Genomic DNA, 16,370 nt, shown 5'->3' with positions numbered 1-16,370 from the left:
CAGCAGCAATTAAGAAACCAGATTCCCTTGTCTCAGGAAGAACTTTTAACCGGAATATATAATCTGTACTTAGCCTGTGTGACATTTACTATCATGTGATTGTAACTTTACACTGGCAAGCCCGAAACAGACTGACCACAAACAAGCTCTTCTTGGCCAAACAACTGGGGTCCATTCACTATAGTGGCTGCTGCAGACAAAGCTGACTCTATTCTAACCACCTCAGAGATCACCAAGGAATGTGATTCGGGAGACAGAGAATATGGAGAGATGTGTTTCAGCTGAAAAACATCTAAGGCTTTTGAGGGAAATATTTCATCAGCATTATCTGCCACCTCAGAGATCACCAAGGAATGTGATTCGGGAGACAGAGAATATGGAGAGATGTTTTTCAGCAGAAAAACATCTAAGGCTTTTGAGGGAAATATTTCATCAGCATTATCTGCTCCTATGGAATTCCAATTTTTTTCCCTTTAAAGAATCTTGATAGCATTTTATATTTTTCCAGGGTAGAGGTCTTTATAGCATCTTTTCCAAGAGTTTTCACATGCAGTATCTCATTAAATTTTCAAAACCACCTTAAGAAGTAGATGAGTAAATTTATCCCTATTATAAAGAGGAGAAGAAACTTAATAGTGGTGAAATAACTGACCCGGTATCACAAATACAAACAGAGGTAGAAGTTGGACCAGAACTTGGATCCTTTACTTTTCCTTGGTGGAGTAACAAATGTCTTACTATACCATACTCTGAACAGGTTTGCCCTCATGGTGCAGTAGTTAAAGAGCTTGGCTGCCAACCAAAAGGTCAGCAGTTTGAATCCACCAGCCGCTCCTTGGAAACCCTATGGGGCGGTTCTACTCTGTCCTATAGGATTGCTATGAATCGGTTTTGATTTAACTGAATAGAGGATATTAAACCTGTTTCCAAAGGATATAGGGTTGCTATGAGTAGGAATCGACTTGATGGCAACAGGTTTTTTGGAAACAGGTTTAATATCCTCTATTCAGTTAAATCAAAACCGATTCACAGCACCCCTATAGGACATTTTGCTTGACAACCAAGCTCTTAACCACTGCGCCACTAGGGCTCCCTATCCAGTTAAGGATGAAGTAAAAGGAACCGCTTATCCCTGTTTCCAAAGGGAAAAAATATAAGACCCCAAGTCAGCAGTTGAGCACTTTCATCATAAAACATTTTAGAGGATGTGTCTTCTATGAAATAACATATGTACAAAATGATTCAAAATCTCTCCTATCCATTTCGTTCATTTCAACCTCCCTACATAGCCTAAAATGTAGTATAATGTCCTAAGCTGTCTAAGGAACAGAGAAAAAGCCATGTCATTCATTTTTAGCCCAATTGAGAATTAACTGGGTTTTAACAGGAGATTACACTCAACTTCCATCAAGAACAAATAGTCAATAGTGCCTTCTGCCCATCAACTTAATCAAAAGACAATCTCATTCTCACAGGAATATGCCAGTCTTATTTACATATAAAACAGACAAGACATAAGTAACACACTGTAACCACATTATCTTCATTTTTCCTAAGTATATATAGTTTTCCAGGGGTTCCATTTAGTATTTTCAGAATTTCATGTCTAGAATACTGAATGAAGTTGAGAAAAAAGAAAGTAATTAACAGGACATCTGTGAAAGCAGAACAGCTAGACAGCACAGCTAACGCAATGGAGGGAACAAACATCTGCCTGACTATTGCGTGCAAGGAGTTGTGCTCTGACATGTCACCTCATGTAACCTTCACAACAATCAGAGGTGCTATTATTATCTTCACTGTAGAGGAAATGATCTTCAGAGATAAACATTAAAAAAAAAAAAGATCAGAGTAACAAACCTCGAAGTGTAAGCAGAATGGAAATTAAAATAGCCAGAGATCCAAAGGGTAAAACCCTATATATCAAGGTCTTTTAGAAAGACAGCATACCTGTAACCGCTGAAACACTCCTGATCGTAAGTTGCCAAATCCATAGTGGCACTGCGGATTCAAAGCACTTTCTGATACCTCCTCGTAGGGGGACTGTTCGATTTCCCAGTCAAATTCTTCATCATCATCTTCTACGCCTTCTTCAGAAATCTCTGAAGCACCTAAACATGTGCAATACTAATTTTTTTTAAAAAGTGCTAGATTTCCTAGCTACTACTCGAGAAAGAAGTAGTGTAGGAAAAAAAAGCCTGCACATGTGCACCAACAGTGGACAAGAATAGCACTACTGTTGGTAATAGCCCCAAAACAGCACCAACCCAAATGTCTACCAACAGCAGGATATAAATAAATGTGGTGTAGTCACATAATGGAATACTCTATAGCAATGAAAGCAAATGAACCTCAGCTACAATATGGATAAATCTCAGGGAAGAAAAACAAAAAAGAACACATACTGTAAAAATTATACACACAATTCAAAAACTGGCAAAGCTGAGGAAACTGATGGCTTTGAAGAGGAGGGAGAAGTAACTGGGAGGAGACACAGGGCAGGATTCCAGGGTGTTGGAAATGTTGCATTTCTTGATCTAGGTGGTAGGCACTTTACGTCACTCATTGAATGGTACACTTCTGATCTTAGCTCAAGAGGTTAATATTTTGCCAAAGACAGAGATGCTATTTCAATTGGTCAAAAAATGTGACTGATCTGCTGGTTCAATATGATTCTTTATGCTTTTAAATTATATATCACCAAATGAAATATTTTCAAGTGTCTACCACCTGATTTTGTCACCTTAAGAACCAATTTCCAATTCACTACATTCTTCTTCCCTACAAACACATAGCTTTCCAAATATTCCTTTTTATCTTTATTTCCTCCCAACTGCAACGAACATACCTATTTCTTCCACAAGTGGTTTCGCAGTCCTGGATTTTCTGGGTGCAAGGAGAGCAGTCAGCATGTTCAGCCCCTCAAAATGCTGACCGGGAGTTTCTTTTGGCAATCGAATGGTAAAAACTCCTTAAAGATAAATTTGTTTTATGCTCAGACAGATTAAAATATTCAAAGGCTTCACAAATATATCTAAGAAATATACATCTTGGTAAAACATAATTGTAATTCATAAAGCTCCAAAATTATGCCTTTATTATAGATTTAGTAAATAAGTATTAAGAGAGAAAAACGCTCAAACAGGGTTTTTCAGAAACACTGATCCAGCTATCACCTCTGTAAGAAATTAATCTGTTCAAGCTGCAGAATGATTTATGTTGTTATCACCATAACCAATTGGTAATTCTAAGAGTCCAAGTCAAAACTTCTAAAAATCAATGGCTAAGAAGATAATAGCTTAGAATTAACTAATAGCTACTTATAAAATATATTTCTGGACTCACAAAAAAAAAAAAATCGGGATACCTAACCCAATAGAGGGTTGGTGGCACAATGGTTAAGCGCTTGACTGCTAACCAAAAGGTAGGTGGTCTGAACACACCAGCCACTCCCGTAAAGATTACAACCTAGGAAACTCTATGGGACACTTCCACTTTGTCATATAGGGTCACTATGAGTTGGAATCAACTGGACAGCACACAGCAACTATATGACAATCCAATAGCGAATAACAGCCAATTTCAAAAACATACAAAATCTTGAGTAAAACAATTACGGCTTAATAAAATTTCTTTGGTTTATTTCAAGTGATATATTCCTAAACTCTGTCTAAGGCAGACTCAAAACAAATTCTATCTATGCTTGTCTTTTCTTTCCTTGACTGGGTTTATCAACCTCACCTAGGCTCCCCTATGAACTTACTATATTATCTACTACTCTTATATTTTAAAACATTCTCTCTCTCAGCATACTGAAGTGTATTCTACTATATCAAATACAACTCAACCCAAGTATTTCCACAGATACAATCTTCCTAACCCCTGTGTACTTTTAAAATTTAATAACTTTGTTTCAGTATTGCAACCTACCTGAATTAAAAGCATATTTAGTACCTAGCAAGATAGTTTCATTACACTTCATTATCACATTAATTACAGTGCACTATGGGTTAGAACTTTGTCATTTAACTCTTCCCACCCTCCCTCCTTTACCCTAGTTCACTGAGATCAATAAATTTTCACTGAATAAATTACACAAGGTATTCTTATTCCAGATCAAGTAGCAAAGGAAAATCCAGGGCTTCATAAAGGCTAGTCAAAATGAGGGGCTTATCAATCATAAGAAGAAAATTCAATCAGCCTTTAAGTGCCATCCATGGACAGACAGTTCCTCTCACCTACATGTTATGAAAATTTAAGTTTGAAATTATAAAAGAAAAATTCCTTTCAACAGCTTATAAATCAACCACAAATTTTATAATCAATTGCCTTACACATTCCAACTTTTACTTTTAAACATGTCCTGAACATAAGGGAAGTAGAAAATAAAACATCTGGGAAAACAGAACCAGAATGCTTAACTAACGCAACTCTGCTTTGAAGAATACTGTAAAATGTTTTAAAAGCCTGAGGAAATAACAATTGTCAAGAAATCCACGGGTAACAGACACTCAACATTAAAGAAACAGAAAAAAGTGACAGGGACAGACGGCACTTGCAGCACATCTAAAGCTCCCCATCGTCTCTTGAAATATTATTATACAGTTAATCTAACATGAAGAATTCAAAGAAAAAAACACAAAAAATTCCAAACACAATACCTTTATCTGCATCATAGGACCCTTGCTCACTTCCATTTTCTACAATTCTTCCAGGAAGGGTTAATCTGCAGATGTAAAGTAAGGTCTTATGAAGTCCTTAAATTACAAAGTAGCCTAAGTGATCATCAATGACAGTATACATTTACCCATGGGAATCTATCAATCATTTAAAGAAAATTCCTCAGCATTTCTTTCACACTTTACAAACTAAAGAACTTAGATTCCTTCCCCAGGTAAAGGAAATCAGAGATGACGCATCTTTCTCTTTGAATACTCCCGTGCTGTTGTCAGTTGACAGAGAATCAATTCCAACTTTTGGTGACTCCATGTGTTACAGAGTAGAACTGTTCCATAGGGTTTTCTTGGCTATAATCTTAATGGAAGCAGAACACCAGGCCTTTTCTTCTGCGGTACCACTGGGTGGGTGCAAACTGCCAACTTTTAGGCTAGCAGCCGGTTGCAAACCGTTTTCGCCACCTAGCAACCTTGAATACTCCCTAGTCTCCAATAAAACAGATGGTTAAAAAGAAAAGACACAACAGATGTTAGTTATCACTATTGTTACAGTACTTCTCCCCTTCCAAAGAACAAGAGGTTTATTTATATACCTGGCACCTAACACAGGAGATACTCAAACAAAAGTTTACTAATTGGCTTCAAAAATAAAAAAATACAATAAAAAGTCAAGAAATAGGAAACAAAGAAGAAATAAAATCAATTGCCTGTATCAGGCAAATTACTAGTTTAAAAAAAAAAAAAAAAACCCACAAATGAAAGTTTCATTTTTCTCACTTCTCATTATTACTAACATGGGATTTTTCCCTCTTTCATACAAAAGGAAATGAACTGATTTTCCTATTTTCAGTCTTCCATTGAGGCTCCGAAAAGCTTCTACGGCTGCCTGATGTTGACTAGATAATTTAAACTCATCAGCACGGCAGATTAGCTCCGCTCCCTTCCATTCTAAACTTCGAATTTTAGCCTGCTTTCCTCCCGTTCCTCTCCCCCTTGCTTTCTACTCCAACAATTCAAAAAATGGCATACCCAAAAGGCCCAGTGTTTCCCAACTTAACCACCTTTGATCCTAATAGTTCCTTGAGTGATAGTGTATGTTCCAAACTCAGATCTGTTTGGGAGCAATTAATGGATAAATGGATAAATTTATCTCATTACTCTTACTGCATAATAGTGGGATCATATTTGTTTACAGATGTGCCTCTCCTGCTAGACTATCAATTCCTCTAGGACAGGGACCAAGTTTTATCCATCTTCAGTATACTGTAGCAGAATGCATTTTGAAAGATGGCCCGTCTCACACACTCTTCTTACAACAGTGACTTTGGCATGGATCCCAAAGATGTGGTCTCTGTCCCCTCCCCAAAGATTTAGTGAGCTTCTGGGACTTTTGTGGCCAATACAATATATAACAGTACAAAGTCACATACAGTGACACTGTGATTTATAAGGGTGGGTCATAAAAGGTGATACGGGTCCCGCCTTGCTCGCTAGAATACACGCTCTTGAAATCCTCAGCCACCACGTTAGTGGTCCAACTCCCCTAAGGAAACACAAAGCAGACCATGCAAAGAGACCACATAGGGAGGCCCTGAGACTACACAAAGAGAGATGTCCCATCAGCCCCCAGCTGCTTCAGCCCTTGCTGTTCAGGGTCCAGCCCCCACTTGACAATAACTGCATTAAAGACCTCAAGCCAGAACAGCCCAGCCAAGCCCTCACCAAACTTCTGACTCAGACAACAGGACAGATAGTAAAATGACTGTTGTTGTTTTATGCCATTAAGTTTGGTTGGTTATGAAGCAAAAGATAACTAGAACAGTAGGCCCTCAATAAATAATAATACCTACCATTTAGTGAACACGTAGTTAATTACCAGGCATGGTAGAGAGCACTTTGTGAGCATTATCTCAATCCTCACATCAACGCCTTAAAATCATTAATATGAGTCCCACTTTACAGATTAAGAAATTGTGACTAAATAACTTGCCCAAAAGGAGCCCTGGTGGTGCAACAGTTAAGCACCTGGCTGCTAACCAGAGGTTGGTGGTTCGAACCCACCCAGCAGCTCTGAGGGAGAAAGACCTGGCTTTTTGTTTCCATAAAGATTTACAGCCTTGGAAACCCTATGGGACCAGTTCTACTCTGTGACATGGGGTCGCTACCCCCCAAAAAAAAAAAAAAAAGGGGACCAAAAAACCCACTGCAGTCAAGTTGATTCTGACTCACAGCAACCCTATAGGGCAGAGCAGAACCCCCCCACAGGGTTTCCAAGGAGTGGCTGGTGGATATAAACCGCCAACTTTTTGGTTAGTAGCCATAGCTTTTAACCACTGCACCACCAGGGCTCCAAGGGGTCGCTAGGAGTGGAAAATCAACTCAACAGCACCTAACAACAACAACAACTTGCCCCAAGTCACGAACTGCTAAGTGTGCTCAGATCCAGGTGTGCCCACCTCCAAGCCTCTGCTATCCAAGGGATGACTAAATCTGTGTAAAGAATGCTCTTTCAATTGTTTCACATGTATCTTTGTCTTCATCAAAACTCACAGATTTAAGCAACGTGGTTTTTATTTTTAAATTTTTATCTAATTTTACAATCTCATTTCATTTTACAATTCTATTTTACAGTGAGAAAGAATCCAGTCTATATGATACCAAGGACTATGTTTAAGAACTTCTCTTTAAGTCTCTGGTCCCTCATCTGTAGCACAAATAATAGAACCTACTTTGTACGGCTGTCCTCAAATCAAACATGATAATCCACATAAAACACTAGCCTAGAGTAAAATTTCAATAAATGTTTGCTACCACTATCATCACCTTCCTCTCCTTCTTCATGTCTTGGCTTAAATATCACCTTTTCAGAAAAAGGTGATCACTTTAAAAAAATATCAAAATGTTCTGTGGAGTCGATTTTGACTCATAGCGACGCTACAGGACAGAGTAGAACTGCCCCATAGGGTTTCCAAAGCTGTAATCTTTATCCCATGGAGTGGTTACAAAAACACAGGTCCCTTTTATTCTCTATCAGTACACTCTCTTCTTTCCCTTGATAGTATTTACCACAATTTGTTTTTATGCTTGTTTTTCTCTCGCCATTAGAATGTAAATCACATGAGGGGGGACTGTGTCTTGTTCACCACTATATTCGCAATACCAAGAACAGCCTGTCATATACTATGTGCCCAATAAATAAATTGAACGAATGAATAAAGAAACAGGAAAGTGTGGTTTATTCAAGTAGGCTGATTAAAGTTAGGGTCTAATGGAAAGCTGAATAAAACGTGTTCAGGCCCAGTAAAGGAACCAGCTTGACTGGAGGGGAAAGTCCGTATTACACAATTATTTGGGGAGGAAAGGTAAGCTGAAGCTACACGTGAATGAGAAAGCTTAGGAGAATGGATTTTACCTAATCAGAACGGGAAGAACAAGAAATTGACAATGTGTTAGGAAGAATAATCTGGCAATGTTCTCCGTTAATGGCGCTAGCAGTAGTACCGATCTCCAAGGATTATTACCATCCAAGTTAAACGAGGTCACGCACACAGAGCACTTAGCGCATTCCCGCCCACCACACTGAAGGTGATCAACGTTAGCTATCACTACTCTTATTGTTACGGTTCTGCAAGGAGAAAAATGTAAACAGAACGTGGACTGAGAAAAAGTCAAACAGGCCGAGGTCACTGGAGGACCAACGCGCAGAGAAGGGAAGATAAAGGAACAAGTCAGAGAGAGACGAGAACCGGGGTGACAGGTCCGAAGCTGGAAAGGAGGCGTGGTCCCAAAATGCCATGTGTTAAAGTGGATTCGAAATCTCTTTAACGTGGGAATTTAAGAAGGGAAAGAGATAATGCAGCATCTACAACGACGCACGCCTTAAAGAAGTCACTTCCTCAGCACCGAATGCAGCTGCAGAAATCCCGGAATAATCGAGAACTGCGTCCCACCGCTCCCTCACTTTTCCATCCTCCCTCAATAAGCAATTTTCCAATGAGTGAATGAATGAATCCCCAAAATTCGCTATTCCTACGGCCAGACACCCAGAACTCACCTGAGAAAGTACGGCTTGGCGTAGAACTTGAAGTCGACCCCCTCGAAGTACACGTCAAACTCGGAGACCCGAGCATAGGGCACGCGGATGGCGATAGTCAGGAAGTCGGGGTCCTGGCTAAGGTCGAATGCGGGGGTCAGCATCACCGCGCCCGATGCAGGTGCGGGTGGCTACAACGTTCCCGCCACTCAGTATCTAAAAGAACCCTATACACGCCGGAGTCAATCCTGTTATTCAAGGCGCTTCCGGCTCGAAGCGGAAGTGCTTGCGCGTAAGGCAGGAAGTCCCACCTCACGCCTATCTCCATGGAGACGGGACGCTATTAAGGAAAAGGTGGTGCTTTCAGAACAGCCCGGAAGATAAAGGGGGTGGCCAGTGGGGCTTGGGTGCAGTAGTTGAACAGAGGGTAAACTTTGTGGAAGAGATAGAACCAGGGTCCTCTTTAGAGAAATTTTAACAGCATTGGCTTTGCAGGTATAGAGACCTGCGTTTGAGTCCCTTTTCCGCCACTTCCCAGCTGTAAGACCTTAGGAAAGTTACGTAACCTCTCTATACTTCAGCTATCTCTTCTATAAAATGAGGATAATACTAGAACCTAGCCCAATAGATACTGTAAGTACAGTATGAAACAGTGCATGTAAAACTTTAACAACGTACCAGGCAAGCTGTGAACGTTCTGTGAGTCGGAGCAGCCACGGCAGCCACCGCAGCAACATCGTTACTGTGGTTTTCCTTAGTTCTCGCCTGCCTTGTCAACAGTTCTCCTTAGTTCTCTCTTCCCTTTCTTTTTTTTATTTCCATTACTCTCTGTCTTTATCTGTCACTTTATCTGCTCTTCTTAATCCCTTATTTAAATGGTTTTCTCGTTTACAAAGAGTTCATCCCACTAATTTAGTCTGCACAAGAAGCTGCAGGAAAAACAGGACTCAGAGAAGTTAGCAATCTATGCCATGTGCGTTTTACAATGATCAGAACCCAGAGCTTTTGACTCTTAAACCACATTCGTACCTGCATCGATGAATTGTGGTCCTCTGTACTCTTCACCCCTTCCCTTCTTTTCGTCTTATATTTGCCTGAGGCCCTCTTTTCTGTTTCTATTTTCCTTACTTCTCTTGCCTGCGTTTTCTCTGCGGTTCTTCTACTCGTCCAACTCCTCTTCCACTCGTCTCCTTAGGTCTCTTTAGCGTTCTTCTTCCCCTACATATTCCTTTTCGCTACGTCTTCCTTTCCCCCTTCTCTCTCTCTCTAATTTCTTGTTATTCTCCTAGTGGAGACCTAGTGGTGCAGTGTGCTCGGATGCTAACCGAAGGGTGGAAAGTTCAAACCCATCTCGCGGCTTTGGAGAAAAGACCTGGCAGTCTGCACCTGAAGATTACAGGCTAGGAAACCCTTATGGGGGCAGTTCTACTCTGTCACATGGGGTCGCTATCAGTTGAAATTTATTCCATCGCACTGACCAACAACAACATTCCCCCCAATAAGTAAGTAGAATATTCCAGTTATTGTGTTTATTTCCTGGTTTTAAATATCAGTGAAAAGGGAGTGAAAACCATCTCCTAGCGCAGTGAATCAGATAACCTTAAAAGCCTTTTAAACTTTCAATTTTTTACGATTCTGAGGAAACAATCTTGAAATTAACTAGGATGCAGAAAAAATATTAAGGGGAACAAACATTAGTTGAATGCTTACTATGTGCCAGCACTAAACCAAACCCATTATAATGAACTCATTTGCCCCTCCTGACAGCTGTGAAGTAGGTATTAGCATATACCCTCATGGCTTGCATAGGATCACAAAGCTAATAATAGTGCAATGGGAACTGAAACTCTGAGCTAAGGTTCTAAACTACTACAGAGTTGACTCCCTTTAATATTATCCTATTTGTTTCACATTCTGAGGTATTCCAGCCCAAATCTGCCTGCTTTAAACCATATAGATGTTTGTAAATAATGGGCACCAATACTGACAATGAATTGATGCAAACCCGGAATTAGTAAGGCCCTCAAAGTGTCCCTTGAGATAGGCCTTTGACTAAATCATTCCAAATTAGCTTCTCTAGAATCTTTACATCTACCATGGGACCTCCTTCTGTAGGTCGCAAGCATTAAGATTTTTAAATTATTAATGCCAGAGAATTAACTAAGACTGGAACTATACTATCCACAATGAAGCTCTAAATGAAAGCATTTTACAAACGAGAGCTATACACTTCTTAGATATTTTATTATGTGATTGGAATAGACTACATGCTTCAGTGCTGCTATTATTTATAAGGAATATATATTGCATCTGCTGCATCACAAAATACTGATAGTTGCAACCATATAACAGGGTTGGTTATTTAAATTTTTTGCAACCAATACCCATTGCCATGGAGTCCATTCCAACTCACAGTGACCCTATAGGACAAAGCAGAATTGCCCCATAGGGTTTCCAAGCCTGTAATCTTTACAGAAGCTGACTGCCACATCTTTCTCCCATGGAGCAGCTGGTGGGTTCGAACCACCAAACTTTCAGTTAACAGCCGAGCCCTTAACCATTGGGCCACCAGGGCTCCTTGCAAACAAGAATTGTCTTTATTCTTGTATGTTTAATTACTGTTAAATTACATATTATAAATTCATTCTCCTTTTAAAAAATAGAATATTAAAGATAATGATAATTTCTTTTGACTGCCATCCCAACTTTGTTCTTCTCTTCTGCTTCCCCAGAAATAACCCCTTTCGGTCTTAAAAGCCTGTGAGCAGCCCTCTAAGATACTCCACTGGTCTCACCCCTTCAGGAGCAAGGGAGAATGAAGAAAGCAAGATACAAGGGTAAGATTAGTTCAGAGGACTAATGGACCACAGCTACCACGGCCTCCACCAGACTGAGTCCAGTACAATCAAATGGTGCCTGGCTACCACCACTGACTGCTCTGACAGGGATGACAACAGAGGGTCCTGGACAGAGCTGGAGAAAAATGTAGAACAAAATTCTAACTCACAAAAAAAGACCAGACTTACTGGCCAGACAGAGACTAGAGAAACCCCAAGAGAATGGCCCTCAGACACCGTTTTAGCTCAGTGATTAAGTCACTCCCGAGGTTCACCCTTCAGCCAAAGATTAGACAGCCCCATAAAACAAAACGAGACTAATGGGGCACAGCAGCCCAGGGACAAGGACTAGAAGGCAGGAGGGGACAGAAAAACTGGTAATAGGGAACCCAAGGTTGAGAAGGGACAATATTGATATGTTGTGGAGTTGTTAACCAATGTCATAAAACAGTATGTGTACTGCTTAATGAGAAACTATTTGTTCTGTAAACCTTCATCTAAAGTACAATAAAAAAAAATTAAAAAAAAAAAGAACTTAGAAAGTTTGGGGAGGCAGATTTTAAACACAAAACAAGACCCAAAACACACTAAAAGGAATTTCCCCAACTTTTCTGGAATTATAATATCCTGTTGATTTCTGGGGGGAAAAATCTGGATAATATTTAATTTTTTTAATTAAGATGAATTAAAATTGTTTTTTAAAAAAAACCCTTTTACTATCTTTGCAGGCCTCTTCATGATTCTGCATACATTTCAATATACCCTGTTACTTTTTGGTTTCACATGCATGGTTGCATTATCCTATTATCACACTATAATGTAATTTTGCAGTGTGCCAATAGTTTGTCGATTTTGTTGCTTTTTTGACTTTGGTATGTTTTTTGAGACATAGCTATACAGATTCATAGATCCAACTGAGTTCATGTTTCTGGATACAGACATGACTTTAGAATAAAAATATTATTTCAACATTTCATGATAACCCTGTTTGGACAGAAAACAGAATGAAACTTTCACAAAATTTTTCATCTTTGATTGAGTCATTCAAAGGTTGCAGTAACTATTTTTTGTTTTTCCATTTCCTTAAGGCTTACTTTTGAATGGCCTTTCAGTGTTTTAGAAATAGTTTTTTCTGTCACCAACTTATTGATGACAAGTATATCAAATTAGCCCCTCTTCTGGTCTGACAAACTTGACTGTGATCTTCAAGATTCAAAATTAAATGTTAAATTAAAAATCTAGTTTTTATAAACAACTCCAATTTCAGCCTTATTTCAGAGTTCCACTGTTAGAAAGGAGCCCTAGTGGAGCAGTGGTTATTAAGAGCTTGGCTGTTAACCAAAAGGTAGGCAGTTTGAATCCACCAGCCACTCCTTGGAAACCCTATGGGGCAATTCTAGTCTGTCCTATAGGGTCGATGGGTTTGGTTTTTTGGTATTGTTAAAAGTCTTAGTGGTGAAATACTCCTTGTTTCCAGAAGGTGGCATGCGTATAAACAATTAAGATGGTGTGATCTCAAAGGACAGTTTTAACCTATGTTGGAAATAACTTCCTGAATCAGTGATTTCTAACCTCGTTCATTCTCTGAACTGTTTTTGGGGGTGGTGGGATCTTGCATGGAGCTTAAAGACTACACCTTAAGCACTACTGTTATTATATTTTTGTACCTCCTTTCAGACTTTTATTTATTCATAAAAATATATTGTTGTTGTTGTTAGGTGCCGTCGAGTTGGTTCCAACTCAGAGCTACCCTACGTACCACAGAAAAAAACACTGCCTGGTCCTGCGCCATGCTCACAATCGTTATGCTTGAGCCCATTGTTGCAGCCACTGTATCAATCCATCTCATTGAGGGTCTTCCTCTTTTTTGCTAACCCTTTACTTTACCAAGTATGATGTCCTTCTCCAGGGACTGATCCCTCCTGACAACATGTCCAAAGTATGTAAGACATAGTCTCACCATCCTTGCTTCTAAGGAGCATTCTGGTTGTACATAAAAATATAGAAAGATTTTTTAAGCACAAATGGAATCATACTCTATATTTTCTTTATTTTCATTTAATGTAGCATTACCATATTTCCATCTGATTACATTATCGTAAATATTTTATCCAAAGTTGATACTTCTTTTTTATTCCTCATTAAAAAATTTATGCACATATTGTTTTGTGACATTAGTTGCAATCCCTTCAATATGACAGCACTTTCCCTTTTCCACCCTGGGATCCCCATGTCCATTAGTTCAGTTTTCCTGTCCCCTCCTGTCTTCTCATCTTCCTTTTGGGCAAGAGTTGCCCATTTGGTCTCATATAATTGATTTAACTAAGAAGCACGTTCCTTGTGTGTTACTGTTTGTTTTATAGGCCTGTCTAATCTTTGGCTGAAAAGTGGACTTTGGGAGTGGCTTCAGTTCTGAGTTAGCAGGGTGTCAGGGGGCTGTAGTTTCGGGGGTTCATCCAGTCTCTGTCAGACCAGTAAGTCTGGTCTTTTTTGTGTGTGTATTTGAATGTTGTTCTACATTTTTCTCCCACTCTGTCCCGGAAACTCTATTGTGATCCCTGTCACAGTGGTCAGTGGTGGTAGCCGGGCACCAACTAGTTCTTCTGGGCTCAGGCTGGTGGAGGCTGTGGTTCATGGGGTGACCCTTCTTATTAGTATCAGAACTAAAAAAGAACTGAATAAGGTGATAATTTGTTTTGAGAAAAAATAAGTAAAATAGTAGAAGCATTAATATAAATCACAAAACTAGAATAAAAATACATAGAGATAGAATACAAACTAGATGACACATTTTGAAGTTTGAAAGAAGTTACCCTTTTATATAACAATAGTAAATACAATAGGATTAGATACCCTGAGAGTTTTGCAATTTCAGGTCATAAACTGCTTCTAAGAGGGCTTAGATGAATTAATGGGTAATCTACAAACAGGTACTGGATTGTAAAAGAGGTTTAAAGGATGGTCCTAACAGAATATAGATTAGGTAGACCATGAGTTCTACACTAGGGATAACTCCAATGTCTTTTAAAACCCTTCATATTTAAGCTCATAGTCCCTGGGTGGTGCAAATGGTTAACATGCTCTAGTGGAGATTCGAGTCCACCCAGAGGCGCCTCAAAAGAAAGGCCTGGTGACCTATTTTGGAAAACTCAGCCATTGAAAACCCTCTGGAGCACAGTTCTACTCTGACACATATGAGGTCACCATGAGTCAGAGTTGACTCAATGGCAGCTGATTACTGGTTATAGATGAGCACAGCTATTTTTGTTTTTTGCTCTAATCCTTCAGCCCATTCAAATTATAGTTGTTAGAACTAAGCTTTTTAAAGAGCACAGTGTTGGCAATAACATAGCACAGTAATGGGTATTTCAGGTAGGATTTAGTCCATATCCAACTTTACCCAAGCTCAGTAAAGCTCTGAAGAAACTCCAAAATGGCAACAGTTGACCCCAGTAAGGTTTTTGATGGCATTTCTGTGCAGTATAACTAAGGACTTAGCCAAATATATTGTAAGATGGAAGTCCCATTCCATTAGATAAAATGCAGGATCACCTAGTAATGCTAACCAAACAGCATTCCAAGCTTCCTTTGTTGTTTAACTTCATAACGCATCTGCAGAAGGTACTGTTTTGATACTACTTAGGTGCCCTTTACAGAGCCAGGGAACCACTGTCAGGGGCAGTTAGTGTTGTTGGTGGCTCACTACTACTCCCTTCTTCAGAGAATTGCACTAGCCCACAGTTTTTCCACCTCCGATATTTTTGTCTGGACAATTCTTGGGACTAGGCAGTGTTTTGTTCTGCTGTATATAGGTTCACTCTGAGTCAGAAGCGACTTGATGGCACCTAACAACAACAACAACAACTCTTGGTTGTAGGCGGCTGTCCTGTACGTTCTAGGCTGTTCAACAGTTTACAGCATCCCTGCCCTCTATCCACTTGATGCCAATACCAGCCTACGATTGTGACAACCATAAATATTTCAAGACATTGCCAATTGTCCCCTGGCGGGCAAAATCACCTAGGGTCGAAAACCACTGCCCTAGGTTAATGAGAGCCTCCAGGAAATCATTACCACCTCCCCCAGGCCCACAACCATGACTAATTGGTTTGGGGTACAGAAGACTGCAAATAGGGATAGTTTTACTTCTTCTTTTCCAATTTGGATACCATTTATTTCTTTGTCTTGCCTTATTGCTCTAGTTAGGACTTCCAACACAATGTTAAATTAAATAGAGTAGTGATAAAGGGCATCCTTGTCTTGTTCACATTCTCAAGGGGAATGCTTTCAGCCTCTCTCCATTGAGAAAGATGTTGGCTTTTGGTTCTGTACACAAAACTCTTTGCCATCGAGTCGACTCTGACTCATTTGGAGCCCTGGTGGCATAATGGTTAAAGCTTGTCTACTAACTAAAAAGGTTGGCAGTTGGAATCCCACTAGCTGCTCCTTGGAAACTCTATGGGGCAGTTCTACCCTGTTCTACAGGGTCAATGTGAGTCGCTATGAGTTGGTTTTGTATAGATGTCCTTTATTATGTTGAGGAATTTCCCTTCTATTCCTATTTTATCAAGAGTTTTTATCAGGAATGGGTGTCGGGCTTTATGAAATGCCTTTTCTGTGGCCATTAAGATGATCATGTGATTTTTTTCTTTTGTTCTGTTTATGTGGTGGAATACATTGATTGATTTTCTAGTGATGAACCATCCTTGTATGGATCCCCCTTGGTCATCATGTATTATTTTTTAAATATGATGCTGAATTCTATTGGTGAGAATTTTTGCATCTATATTCATGAGAGATATTGGTCTGTAATTTTCCTTTTTT

General features: G+C 39.5%; 1 protein-coding gene across 2 annotated transcripts in view; it reads right to left on the bottom strand.

Annotated features, from left to right (window-relative positions):
* The window catches only part of SHQ1 (SHQ1, H/ACA ribonucleoprotein assembly factor), a 128,495-nt gene extending 119,433 nt beyond the window's left edge, over positions 1-9,062 (bottom strand). For both annotated transcript variants that reach the window (XM_004372703.2, XM_023727920.1), the window contains exons 1-4: positions 8,731-9,062; positions 4,662-4,726; positions 2,849-2,971; positions 1,951-2,111 (exon numbers count right to left, since the gene is read on the bottom strand). In XM_004372703.2, coding sequence (XP_004372760.1) covers positions 1,951-2,111; positions 2,849-2,971; positions 4,662-4,726; positions 8,731-8,873 — 492 coding nt within the window. In that variant the 5' untranslated portion in view covers positions 8,874-9,062. The remainder of the gene's footprint in view (positions 1-1,950; positions 2,112-2,848; positions 2,972-4,661; positions 4,727-8,730) is intronic.
* Between the last annotated feature and the right edge of the window lie 7,308 nt (positions 9,063-16,370).

The sequence above is a fragment of the Trichechus manatus genome, unplaced genomic scaffold, assembly GCF_000243295.1.
Source record: "Trichechus manatus latirostris isolate Lorelei unplaced genomic scaffold, TriManLat1.0 scaffold00020, whole genome shotgun sequence".
NCBI classification, from domain to species: domain Eukaryota; kingdom Metazoa; phylum Chordata; class Mammalia; order Sirenia; family Trichechidae; genus Trichechus; species Trichechus manatus.
The sequence above is the reverse complement of the archived record's forward strand: the minus strand, read 5'-3'. Positions and strand labels throughout refer to the sequence as shown.